Genomic DNA, 14,020 nt, shown 5'->3' with positions numbered 1-14,020 from the left:
GCCCGAATCAGCCAGTCGTTGCGATATGGATGCACCTGAATCCCCTTCCTTCAGCAGGAACGCCGCCGCCACCACCACCATGACCTTGGAAAAAGTGCATGGGGCAGTGGCCATTCCGAAAGGAAGGGTCCGAAACTGGACGTGCTGACCCAGCACCGCAAATCTGAGAAATCTCTGATGGGGCTGCCAAATGGGAATGTGCAGGTAAGCTTCCCTCAAATCAAGAGCTGTCAAAAACTTGCCTGGTTAAACAGCAGCAACAACTGCCCTTAATGTCTCCATGTGGAAGTGACGAACCCGCAAAAACTGGTTTACTTTTCTGAGATCCAGAATACGCCGAAAAGCCCCTCCCTTCTTTCAAACCACAAAGAAGATGGAGTACCGACCTGTGCGCCTTTTGAGAGGAGGAACAGGCACGATAGCCCCTATCCTTAGCAGGTCTCCCAAACACTGCAGAACCACTGTCCTCTTGGCCTGCGATACACAGCTGGACTCCAGGGAGAGAAGAACTCTAGCTTGTAACCTTCTCGCACCACTTCGAGGACCCACTGGTCCGAAGTAATTCTGGCCCGCTCTGGAAGAAACAGAGAAAGCCGACCACCGATCTGCTCTCCTCCCGAGTGGACCTGCGCCCCATTATTGGGAGGCCTGAGGAGCCCCCTGACGAGAGGTGGGTCCAGCCGGACGCTTCTCGTTGCGAAAGGAAGAACGCTGCCCAAAACGAGGACGCTGAAAGGCTGCGTTGGACCGCCCCGGGCGATACCGTCACGTCTCTCTGAAACGTGACCTCGAGGCTCCCTCCCTGGAAGTAGACTTGGGTCTATCCTCCGGAAGACGCTGAGATTTGGAATCCCCCAAATCTTTAACAATCTTTTCTAGGTCTTCCCCAAAAAGCAATTTCCCTCGGAAAGGCAATTTAATGAGCCGTTGCTTAGAGGCCATATCTGCGGCCCAATGACGGAGCCACAGAAGACACCGAGAGGAAACGCTCAAGGCCATGAGTTTGGCCAAAGCACGGACCAAATCACACAACTATCCATCAGCGGCATCTGAGGAGTTCCCGGCATATCAGACTCCGAAATTGAATTCATGACAGAATGTAGCCAACTGAGACAAGCTCTAGCCACATAAGAACTACAAACAGAAGCTTGAAGTGTCAAAGCGGTCACCTCAAAGGCCTCTAGCTGTCTGTCTTGCATATCCTTAAGTGCCACACCACCTTCCACTGGAAGAGTAGTCTTTTTAGTGAGGTAGTCTTTTTAGGTAGCGCAAACTGCTCTAAATGGTCCGCTGAAACCGGATACAGCCTGGCCATAGCCCTGGCTACTTTCAGCCCCCATCCGGATCCGCCCACTGGGCCGAAATCAACTCTTCAATAGCTTCATGTACCGGAAAGGCCTTAAAAGGTCGTCTGGTACTAGCCATCTTGGGGTTGACCGCCTGAGAAGCCGCAACCTCAGGGTCCTCTATATTCAGGGCTTCCAGCGCCTGAGAGATAAAGGAGGGCAACTCCTTCTTATGGAAAATCCTCACGGCGGAAGAGTCCTCTGGTTGGTCAGTGAGGACACCGTCCTCCACGTCCTCTACCCCTGTCTGCTCCGAGAGAGCCACCACGGAGGGAGCTGCAGGCGACTGTATGCAGGACCCCTCCTCAGACCCCAAAGAAAGCCTAGGTTTTTTTAAGGGAGGAGAAATCCTCTGGGGAAAACCCCAAACTCTCTTGGTTACCCCCAGACCCCCTGAGAGGATCAAAGGCCGAAGCTGTCGCAGCCGCGAGAGGGGGGAGGGCAAGGCCCTTTTCAACAAAAATGCCTGATGGAGTAGCAAAATAAACTCTGGCGAAAACCCCTCCCCTGCAACAGAGGTCGCAGCCATGGCACCTGCACCACTGCCCACAGTGCCTGAGGCCCTCCTGACTCCCCTACCAGTGGAGAAGCTTTGCCCAAAACCGCTACCGGAGCCGGCTCTGCGACCGATCGCAAAATGGTGCAAGAATCGCCAGGCTCCGGGCGGGAAAGCATGCTGTCGGGGGGGGGGGGGGGGGGGGGGGGGGGGGCATCGCTCCGTCAAATCCTGCGAAATCAGCGCACCCCGCGCTGCAAAGGCCCCGCTGCCAAACGCCATTTCTCGCATCGGGCACAGCGTTTTACCGCCTCCATTGCCATTGCCCGCCCCCGAACAGGAACCCAGCAGGTCTTACCCCGGACCAGGAAAGCGTGGGAATGGACAGCTGAGCCGAAGAAAAAAAACCTCTCCTACTCCACTTCGAGGCAGGCCCAGACAAGCAGGCAACAGAAAACAGGACTCGGACAGCAGTAACACAAACCTGCTCTCAGCAAAAACAAACTTCCCTGTGCTTGTCTGTTTCTCTTTTAAATAAATTCTATGGTTCTCTTTTTTTTTTTTTTTTTGAGTGAGGAGGCAGAAACAAACAGGGAAGGAAAGGAACAGCAAAAGCCTGTTCAGAGGGAATTTCAGGTGCAGCAGGGACCCAGCAACTGCGTATGCTGCCAAAGGGGACACCACCAGTCCGCCACCCCCGGCTCAAACTGGCCACCGGCGCAGGAGCACCCTCAGAGGCCTTGGGCCCAGGAGCTGGAGAAAAAGCCGTCCACCACCTGCTGAGATAGAGACATACTAACTGAGGAAGGAGCTGGCCGTCTGGCATCACTGCCTTTAGTTTGTTTATCTCTATCGCCACCTGCTGGTAGGCGGACTTAACCCACTAGTTCCTGGATTCATCTGCTGCAAGTGACAAGGAAAGGTGTATTATTCTTTTATCATGTAATTTCTGTGTAAAGATCTGTAGAAGTCCCATTTGTTCTGTTTTATCACTAGATAATGTACTGAAGTCTTAGGGTCAGGTGTAATATTTATAGACTGGGTTTGTGAAATAATTATCCAATGTACATGCCTGTGCCAATTTTTCTTTTGAGATGGCAACCTTAATATGGACATTTGGTTGTAGAGGGACAGGGTGAGGGAAGCGTGCAACAGTAGGTGTGGCAAGGAACTTGGAGCAGGGCATGGATGGGGAAAGGGAGGGGGCATGGAGCAGGGCAGGGTCAGGCTTTTCTCTGTTAAAAATTTGGCAACCCTACCTGCTGAGGTCTACCTAAATACTCTTTGGCTTGCTATAGTAGATTTAGGGAAAATTTTGCTACCTGTAAATATGTTGTAATTTTGTCTTGTAATATGTCTTTTTGGGAACCTGTGCACGTGACATCATTTTTGGCTACTATGGGAACTCCGGTGTTGCCTCTCCATATTTGTGAGTTACCATAATAGGGGAATTTTAAAGTACTTTGCCCACATACCTGGATCTTTTCTTAGGTAATTAATATTTTTCCTTTATTGTCTTCTATGTTATAAGAATTGGAATGCCTAATTGTAGTGGATTTAACCAGAAATTATTTGGTTCATTTTCATTGCTTAATACAAAGTTTCCTATGATTATATTATGCTTATCTGAATTAGTTTTTCTGTATGAGTTTTGCTTTATTTTTCTTTATTTGAAATGTCATAAATACAAATTTTTAAACCTATCTTGTCAACAAGGGGAGGGACTAAGCAGGGTGGGTCTAGGTGGGGAGACTGGGCTAGGCGGGGGCAGGAAGCCCAACCGAACTGGTCTGTACAGGGCCCCGCAATTGCTAAGTCTGCACCTCATCATCGCTCCCCCTCCCCAGCACACTTGCAAGTTATGTGCATGGCAGTAATGTACATCCACACGGCCCAAGAAAAATCAGTAAGAGACTAGCAAATTTTGAAGTGAGCAACCAACCTGGAAGTGACGCTGGATATTGGCAGAACAGGCTACTTTTTAAAGCTTCTTCTGTAGCAGGGTCAAATGAAAAATGAGTAATAGCTGGATGCAAATCAAGTACCTAGTTTGAAACAACAAAATAACCAATCAGTGCCTCCTATACACAGAAAATATCCATTTTCTTACATAAGAGAGAATAAAAATAAACACGTGTTTAAAAAAAGGCATAAAGGCATGGACCAGTAAAATAAACAAAGCTTGAAGCAAGCAACCAACTGGATTTTGGACAAATGCTGACATTAGTCCTCCTCTTCTGTCCAAGCAACTTACTAGACCACTTTTGTTACAGCATTATATTGGCAAACGAAACCTGTCATACAGGATGAGGAAGGAGACCCTCCCCCATCCCCTGGCATATTTCTTCAATTACTTACCTATAAACATATACAGAATGTTTAATCAGGCATACAAGTAGGTGACATCATTGGACAGCACCAGGATGAAACAAGCTTGCCCAATGCTCAGAAGTAGTGGAAAATATTGACCATATGTGACTTTCTCTGGGAAAAGCTGACTAAAGTCTCAGATCCAAAATGTTGACAATGGCCAGTTTTTCATGTCATAGGTCTAATAAGCAGTCTGAAAAAGTTACAAGTTACATACGTACATAAGTATTGCCATACTGGGAAAGACCAAAGGTCCATCAAGCCCAGCATCCTGTTTCCAACAGTGGCCAATCCAGTTCACAAATACCTGGCAAGATCCCAAAAAAGTACAAAACATTTTATAGTGCCTATCCCAGAAATAGTGGATTTTCCCCAAGTCCATTTAATAGCAGTCTATGGACCTTTCCTTAGGAAGCCATCCAAACCTTTTTTAAACTCCGCTAAGAAACCGCCTTTACCAAATTCTCTGGCAACGAATTCCAGAGTTTAATTACACATTGAGTGCAGAAAATTTTCTCCGATTCGTTTTAAATTTACTACATTGTAGCTTCATCGCATGCCCCCTAGTCCTAGTATTTTTGGAAAGCGTGAACAGACGCTTCACATCTACCCGTTCAACTCCACTCATTATTTTATAGACCTCTATCATATCTCCCCTCAGCAGCCTTTTCTCCAAGCTGAAGAGCCCTAGCCGCTTTAGCCTTTCCTCATAGGGAAGTCATCCCATCCCCTTTATCATTTTCGTCATCCTTCTCTGCACCTTTTCTAATTCCACTACATCTTTTTTGAGATACGGCGACCAGAATGGAACACAATATTCGAGGTGTGGTCGTACCATGGAGCAATATAAAGGCATTATAACATCTTCATTTTTGTTTTCCATTCCTTTCCTAATAAGACCTAACATTCTATTTGCTTTCTTAGCTGCAGCAGCACACTAAGCAGAAGGTTTCAACGTATCATCAACAACAACACCTAGATCCCTTTCTTGGTCTGTGACTCCTAATGTGGAACTTTGCATGACGTAGCTATAATTCTGGTTCCTCTTTCCCACATGCATCACTTTGCACTTCTCACATTAAACGTCATCAGCCATTTAGATGCCCAGTCTCCCAGTCTTGTAAGGTCCTCTTGTAATTTTTCACAATCCTCCCGCGATTTAATAACTTTTTTAAACTGTTTTACATTTTCCACATAAAAGGATGGGATTTGGTCTGTTGTATTACAAACTAGTGAAAAAGGCCCGTTTCTGAAACAAATGAAACGGGCGCTAGCATGTGTTTTTTTTTGTCTGTTTGATATTAAGAGATATAAATGTTTTTTAAAAAGCCAAAGAGTTGTTTTTTTTTTAAAGTTTTATTTGTTTTGTAATTGTTCATGACATTTGTAACATTTCCTTGTAAATGTTTGGATGGTGGTCAGCGTTTGTTGTGGAGTGGGTGGTTTGGCTGTGGGGAGCAGTTGGAGGATGGGGGGGGAGTGTCAGAGTTTGTTTGATATTGTGTGTCTTTTAATTTAACGGGGGAGGGGTGGGGGCTGGAGAACTGAGTGTTTTCGTTTTACAGGGGGAGGTGTGTTGGGGGGGGGGGGGGTTGGGGGGATGTGCCATGCCGGCAAAGTTGGAGGAAGTGGTGGTTGGCTTTGTGTTTATTGTTGCAGTGGTGATATATATATATATATATAGAGAGAGAGAGAAGAGAGTGAGTGTGCATCTCTGCTTGTTCGGCATCAGTGTATGTGTGCATTAGTGTTTTTTTGCGGGGTGCAGTGGTTGTGTGTCTGTGTTTCAGACTGAAAGATCATGTGTGTCACAGAGGTAGTTTGTGTGTGTGTGTGTGTGTGTGTGTGTGTAATTGAGAGAGGGTGGGGGGGAACTGGGTGTTTGTGGGGTTTGGGGGTGATTTGAGAGGTTGTTGCTGTGGGCTTGGAGTGGGGTCAGCATTTGTTGATATGTGGAGTCGGTTTAGCCTGTGTTTTTGTTGGGTCATATTAGTGTGTGTGTTTTTGTTTTGTTTTGTTTTTATAAGTGTTTTGGTTTTTGAGGGGGGTTGGCGGATGTCCGGTGCTGGCAAAGTTTGAGAAAGTGTTGGTTGGCTTTCATATTTTTGGACCCAGCACAGGGGGAAGGAGGCTATTGAGTTCACCCAGACTACAGGGAAAGCCCTTCTGCCATCTTCTGGTTTTACAATCCCTATTGGGAGGGCTGCAGTAACGGGAGGGAGGAGAGTATGGGGGGCTGGGTGGTTTAACGGCGATTCGGGAGTGATTCGGTCGTGGAGGAGGGGGGTTGTCGCGGGGGGGCGGGGTTGTGACTCGGAGGGGTCTGCTTAATTTTTTTTTTGCTTATGTGTCAGACGTAAGTGCTGAGGAAGTACAGGACGGGGGTTGCTGTGAATCCCAGTGCAGACATGTAAGTGCTGAGGAAGTGAGAGTATGGGGGGATGGGTGGTTTTACTGAGATTCGGGAGGGATTCGTTCTGGAAGGAGGGGTAGAGGGATTGTTTTAGCTGAGGAGGCTTTAATGCCGGTTTCCGTTTGCAAGGGGGAGCGGGGTTGTGACTCGGAGGGGTCTGCTTCTGTTTTTTTTTTTCCCTTATGTGTCAGACATGTAAGTGCTGAGGTGAATCGTTTCGTGAGGGTTTCGGTCTGGGAGGAGGGGGATTGTTGTTGTGGAGGAGGATTTCATGCCGGTGTCCGTTTGCAAGGAGGGGGCAGGGTTGTGGCTCAGAGGGGTGTGAACGTTGATTATGCCGGCAGCACATACCTTGAGTAGAAGCACGGGCATCTGAATAGTAATCTCCCGCCATGTCGGTGTGCTCGTCCCTCGCGTCCAACTTGATGACGTTGAGGGCGGAGCGATGCGATTGGTTGAGTGTCATTGCTCCGCCCTCGACGTCATCACGTTTGACGCGTGGGCGGGGCAGACACAAAGCGATCTCACCCCCTTCACTTTTAGAATGTTGGGTAAGTGAGGCTTCATTAGAACGTTGGAGGTGCGTTTTATATAGACAGACTGTTTGCTCTAAAAAAATTCATTAAAATCTCATTTTTTGTTTCTTTTTATTTTAGTAACCTATTCCCAAAGATGGTCACATATACAGAGTATGACCTCTCCTGTGCAGTGGCCTCCAATCACTCATAGCTCAAGAAAAAGTACGCAATGAAGCTACTAAGTAGTAAATTTAGAACAAATCAGAGAAAATGTTCCTTCACTCATCATGTAATTAAACTCTGGAATTTAGTTAGAGAATGTGGTAAAAGCAGTTAGCTTAGCAGGATTTAAAAAAGGTTTGGATCATTTCCTAAAAGAAAATTTCATAAGCCATTATTAAAATGGACTTGGGAAAATCAACTACTTTTTCTAGGACAAGCAGCATAAAATCTGTTTTACTGATTTGGGATCTTGCCAGGTACTTGTGACCCGGATTGGCCAGTATTGGAAACAGGACACTGAGCTTGATGTACCTTTGGTCTATCCCAGTATAGCAAGGCTTATGATCTTATTTCTCAGTTTTGTTCTCCATTCCTTTCCTAACAAATTCCTAACATTCTATTTGCTTTCTTAGCTGCCACTGCCCACTAAACAGAGAGCTTCAACGTATCATTGATGAGACCTAAATCCTTTTCCTGGGTAGAGACTCCCTTACCTGGAACCCTGCATCATGTAGCTATTGTTTGGGCTCCTCTTCCCTATATGTATCACTTGTCCACATTAAATGTCACTTGCCATTTAGATACCCAGTCTCATAAGGTCTTTTTTTAATATATGGAATTTATCTGGTCTGAGCTTCCAGGATGGTATTTTTGAACATACACACTTGATATACAGGGATCTGTACACAGATGAATATTGGGTGTCAGGATAACAGTCTTTAAAAAGACGCGATCCAAGCAGAGATTCTGCATAACATGCAGAAATGAGGTGCTGTGTCGGGTCTTAAGTAATAAAGGTTTTATTCATTACATCTCTTGTCCTTCTGTTCTCTTGTGGGAGAGCCCTGATCATTACACTACTCCCGGTGCAATAGGACCATCTCTGGTACAAACACCCATTCTTGGTGTCTTCAGTTTTTGAGGCCTGCTGGTTTCACTGGTGTAGTGATACACGGTCCTCCGCTTTTGCGGTGTCCCACCTATTGCGCTGGGAACAGAACTTAAAGCTACTGGGAACCTTCGTAGACATGAAAGGAAAAACCTCCATGGCCAAATCAAATGACTCAATGGTGCCAAAAAGGGGGTAAAGCACCAGAGAAAAATAAAAGGAGGAGAACCCAACCAAAGTCAAGCTCTCAACACGGCCTAAAGACACAGAAAAAGAAAGGAAACTTAAAAGTGTGTGGGGGGAGGAGGGGGGGGAACCTAAAAAAAAATAAGGGAAATGAATAAGGGGAAACAAGAACACAGGAAGAAGACAAAACACAGAATAAAAACACCAAAAAGCACTTAGAAAAAGCTCTTCCGAACCAGGAAGTGAGGATCAGAAGAAAATGACGTCCACACCCCACCGCGGTAAAAAAAGAATCTTCAACAACAGGGTTCTGAAGCAGAACGGAATGGAGGCAACATCAGCAGGGGAGAACCTGGTGAACTGACCTCAGTGCCAAAAAGATCATATGCTCTGCTTTCTGTGCAAAGAAGAGCCCTTCTCTGCACTGTAGTGCGTCCAGAGGCAAGTACATTCTAGAGAGGCCCTTCAACTCCATCTTGATGCAAATCAGTAGGCATAATAGATTTTCATTTTTTTAAAATTCAGTTTCTACTTTTTTCCTTTGGCGGGGGTGGGGACAACTTGGATGAAGACAGAGGCAGTAGACCATATTGTGAACCATTATCTATTTCAATCCATTAAGTTGCCCTACATCATGTAAATACAAGCAACTTAAGGTCAAGAGTAACAGTAAATAAAGCAAAAAAAAAAAAAAAAAAAATCTCATGTTCATGATGATCAGTTCAAATAAATAACCTCTCAGGTCCCTTTTCCTTAAGGACCTGTGAACAAAAAGCATTTACAAAGAGATATGTACATCACTTACTGGATTCAGACTTTTGATGAGATTAAATGGAGACTGGCCAAGAACTCTCTCCCATTTCATATCCCATTCATTTTCTTTTTCAGCGATTGATCTGTTTACAGACACAAGATCTTCTCTCCTTATCTTATGCCTAGAGAAAATAAATGTTTAGACCAAATTTTACAGGGTGGAAAAAGCAGCTCCTTTCAGCAATTCAAAGAAAACTGGGGTGTGAAAAGACTGTTGCTAGCACTGACTGGCTTATTCTGTGTTAAGATGTGCTTTTTTTATCAGTCATATAGGGGACTATGCATTCCCAGCTTGTACAAATATACTAAGATCCAAGCCAGACATTAGGTGAAAGCCTGTCCAGCAGAAGACAGACCAAAAGGCAAAACCTCTCCACCCTTATGAGCTATAGTCATGAGACCTATGCCCGTGGTTCCACTGCACTGCTCGCCAAATACAATTAACAAGCTAACATGTTCTTTTAAGCTTCTTCCCTAAAACTCTGCTGAATCCTTGAGGGCAACTATGATTGAAAATACTCAAAATTTTAGTTTATAAGCTCACAGTTCTGGTCTAATGTTATATTCATACATCATCTTATTTCTGAAAATGGGGACCCAAAAAAATTCATGTCAAAAATTCAATACATCAATATTTTACTCTTTAATTTCCTTTCCTTGAGTTCCACCAAACCGATTCAAAAACACATGGGTATGTGCTACATGCCAGCAAGACAGGAACTGAGAACAAGACTTCACTTTCGTCACTCCTTCTGGTGTAGCCAGGAAGCCTTTCAGTAAAACCTTTATTTAGGATGTGTAAACCAATAGTGAAATGGTTGCAAACAATTCAGAAGGCAGTGTTTTACATAAATGGTATTGTATTATCAAGATTTTTAGTGATCAGGCACCTAGCTACATATTTGATTTGATTTATTCTCTGGATCTAACAGTCAACCTGAAATGCCTTTGTATCGCTCCATGGTGCAACCACACCTCAGATCTGTGTGCAATCCTGGCCACTGCATCTCAAAAATATATAATGGAATTGGAAAAGGTACAGAGAAGGGCTACAAAAATGATAAGGGGATGGGACAACTTCACTATGAGGAAAGGCTAAAGTGGCTAGGGTGCTTCACCTTGGAGAAGAGATGGCTGAGGGGAGATATGATAGAGGTCCATAGACTAAAGTGGCTAGGGCTCTTCAACTTGGAGAAGAGACAGCTAAGGGAAGAAACAATAGAGGTCTATAAAATACTGAGTGGAGTGGAACAGGTAGATGTGAATCGCTTGTTTACTCTTTCCAAAAATGCTAGGACTAGGGGGCATGCAACAAAGCCACTGAGCAGTAAATTTAAAAAAATTGGAGAAAATATTTCCTCATACAACAAGCAATTAAACTCTGAAATCCACTGCCAGAGAATGTAGTGAAAACAGTTAGCTTAGCAGGGTTTAAAAAAAGGTTTGGCTATTTTCCTAAAAGAAAAGTCCATAAGCCATTATTAAGATGAAATTGGGAAAATCCACTGCTTACTTCTAGAATAAGCACCATAAAATCTGTTTGTTCTGGGATCTTGCCAGGTACTTGTGACCTGGATTGGTCACTGCTGAAAATAGGAAACTGGGCTTGATGGACCTTTGGTCTGTCCCAGTATGGCAATATTTATGTACTTATGTAGAAATTGCTTCGCATTACAATTTCCAAGTCCTAAGGGAATTAAATATAAGAGATATATAACTTCACTTTTCTCTTACCAAGTGGCAAGGGCTTAGAATTCAATACCAGCTCACATACAAAGATAATCTATAAACACTATTTTACTTCAGATATATGCTGTGGACAGATGATTTTCTAGCTGAGAATTAGATATTGGGTGTATATTTATGATATTCTATGATACTGTTTTGAATTAATGTAATTCCTGAGTTACTGTCCAGGTCTCTTCTAATGTAATGGTCTCTTCTTGGGTTTCTGCCAGGTACGTGTAACCTGGATTGGTCATTGTTGGAAGCAGGATACTGGGCTAGATGGACCACTGGTCTGACCCAGTATTGCTATTCTTATGCTATATTCCAATGCAATCCACTTTGACCTAATTGGTGTTAGCAGAATGTAAGAGACAAATAGAATGTAATGTAAAGCTAACCTCAGAGTTCCAAAATCCAAACAGAGGTTTACTGCAAGTTTCCTCTCCCTGATGACCAGAACCTGGAAGAGCAGACGCATCCTCCTCCCACAATTTTTTTTTTTTTTTAATCTATCCCCAAACTGAACTGGAAAACTGAATTCACATCTCTCCTCTGGATCATCCCAACTACCAGTTCTACAGAGACCCAAGACATTCCTTGAGTGAATCTTGGACTGGTCAGGCAAGGAAAGGAAATTAACAGGTAAATCTATTTTTCCTTCAGTACAATTCTGCCACACCAGTCCAGACACATGGGATGTACTTAAGCCTCATTCAGGATATGATATAGAGAAAGTTTTTGGAAATTAAAACGTATAAAACCTTATTTCCCTAGAGAAGTACTTCGCAATTTAGTACAATCACTAGTATTAAGTCACCTTGATTACTGCAATGGTATATATGCAGGGTGCACAGAAATGCTTCTCAAAAAATTGCAAACTGCCCAGAATACAGCTGCAAGACTGTTCTATGGTAAATCGAGGTTCGAAAGTTCCAGACCATTACGTGAGAAACTGCACTGGCTACCTGTCAAGGATCGTATAACTTTTAAAATTTGCACCCTGGTGCATAAAATCCTCTACGGCGAAGTTCCAGCTTATCAACTTACCACCCAGGAATTCTCACAGATCATCTTGTTTGTATTTAAATCTCCACTACCCAACATGCTTTGGCCTCAAGTATAAAACCAGTTACGCATCCACCTTTCCCTATATTAGCGCTCGTTTGTGGAATGGATTATCTAAATCAGTAAAAACTACTTATGATCATCCGACTTTCAGAATATCTCTGAAGACCCCTTATTTGGAAAAGCTTATGCTAAAGTCCCACATTGCATCAATAACTCCTGAACTGTAACTATTATACAGACATATTCAACGATACTACCCTTTCTATTTTCTTCCCCTCTGTAATTACTCACCAACCTCTTCAACTGAAATGTGTCTGAATGTTTGTTGCTAGATTGATGTAAGCCACATTGAGCCTGCCCATGGGTGGGAAAACGTGGGATACAAATGCTGTAAATAAATAAATCTTGTGTTCATATGAAAGACAGAGTCTTCAGGCAAGCTCCGGTCCAGAAACCAAAGATTAACCCTCACATAACAGAACCAGGTGACACGCCAGAACCACAGCCACACTTTAGCTTTACGAGAGTACTTGGGTACTACTTTAAGTTTACTTGATATTGGGGAAAATGCTTGTTCTGGTATCCTCAAAGTTTCAGACAAATATTTTTTAAAGGTTATAAGAGGAGCAATTGACGTCTGTTTAGGAATATTTATTAATCTTAATGTTTTAGACCTTTGCTGATTTTCCAGATTTTCAATTTTGTTTTGAAGAACCATATTTTCTTTTATCAAACTTAACTGGATTTGTTGAAGACATTGTATATCTTTGGTATAAGTTCCCACTGTTTTGTCCATAATTAAAAATGTTCTAATATTGGTAATTTTTCTAGTAAAGTTTCTGATTGTTCAATTATAGACAAAAGTTTTTGAGAAAAGGAAGTCTCTAGGCCTATAAGGGCCTCCCAAATAGCATCTAAGGTAATAGTGTCTAGTTTTTTTTGGTAAGAAAGACTTACTTAGAGAGCTAAAGTCAGTCGAAGATTCTTTTGAAGGCTGTGTCTCCATCACCAAGTTGTTTTTCTCGAGAGCCCTCTCTTCCTGTGCAGCGGTACTCAGCGGTACACCCCCCCCCCCCCCACCCGAGCTGGATCCCGCGCCTGGAAGTTCCAGCACCTCTTGGGAGCTAAGGGTCTCCTGGCCCTTGCTCGGCGCATCCGTTGGCATAGAAGGAGCTACCCGCATCTCGAGACACAACGATGTTTCAGCTTCTAGCTGGGAGCGTGGCAAACCTCTCCCCGCGCCCTCCAGCAATGAAGGCACAGATCCCAACAAAATGCCTGGAAAAAAGAAATGGTCCAAAGAACCCGCCATCAGCGTGGCTGGTGCGCTGTCTGCCCCTCCTCTTAGGCATAGAGCTGAGGAAATTTCAGTGTTTTAGAGAAATTAAGGTAGGAAGCTTTAGGGGTGACTTCTCATTGCTCCCTTCGAGCCGCCATCTTGCCCCCCGGCCATCAGGCTTGAAATATCTATTGAGAATTATTTTCACTCATGAATAATATATTTTGTGGCAGAGTGCTATCTAGCATTCTAAAGAAAAACAGAGTAAGCCAAGAGAATTACCTGTTGGATTTTATATTCATACTTATTAAAGCTTACATACCATGCCTTGCCTTCTAAGGCTTTGCCAACTGTAACTCAATCAGCCTGATGCCCATTTTTTTTTCAAATTCGCCTCTGCCTACCAAGAGGACATCCTCTATTTTTTGTAGTTGCTGCGAATATACATGTGAAGTCCTTTAACAAACCCAGTTTTCAAGTGGACCTAATAATTTATCTGGACATCTATATGCTATCATGCAGGAACTCCAGCTTCTGTTCCAGGAAAAGGGGCATGAACAGAACTGCAAGGGAAAACTGTCAAAAACATAATAAACTGATAGCTAGAAGAGCAAGGAACATAGATGATGACTTTGAAGGAAGCATAGTGCAGTAGTATCATACGTCTTAGCATAAAAGTAAATGGGAAAAGA

General features: G+C 43.8%; 1 protein-coding gene across 2 annotated transcripts in view; it reads right to left on the bottom strand.

Annotated features, from left to right (window-relative positions):
* Positions 1 to 14,020, bottom strand: part of HAUS6 (HAUS augmin like complex subunit 6) — a 120,769-nt gene that overhangs the window by 61,457 nt on the left and 45,292 nt on the right. For both annotated transcript variants that reach the window (XM_030194222.1, XM_030194221.1), the window contains exons 10-11: positions 9,246 to 9,375; positions 3,785 to 3,887 (exon numbers count right to left, since the gene is read on the bottom strand). In XM_030194222.1, coding sequence (XP_030050082.1) covers positions 3,785 to 3,887; positions 9,246 to 9,375 — 233 coding nt within the window. The remainder of the gene's footprint in view (positions 1 to 3,784; positions 3,888 to 9,245; positions 9,376 to 14,020) is intronic.

The sequence above is a fragment of the Microcaecilia unicolor genome, chromosome 2 (genome assembly GCF_901765095.1).
Source record: "Microcaecilia unicolor chromosome 2, aMicUni1.1, whole genome shotgun sequence".
NCBI lineage: Eukaryota > Metazoa > Chordata > Amphibia > Gymnophiona > Siphonopidae > Microcaecilia > Microcaecilia unicolor.
This window is presented reverse-complemented; position numbering and strand designations above follow the sequence as displayed.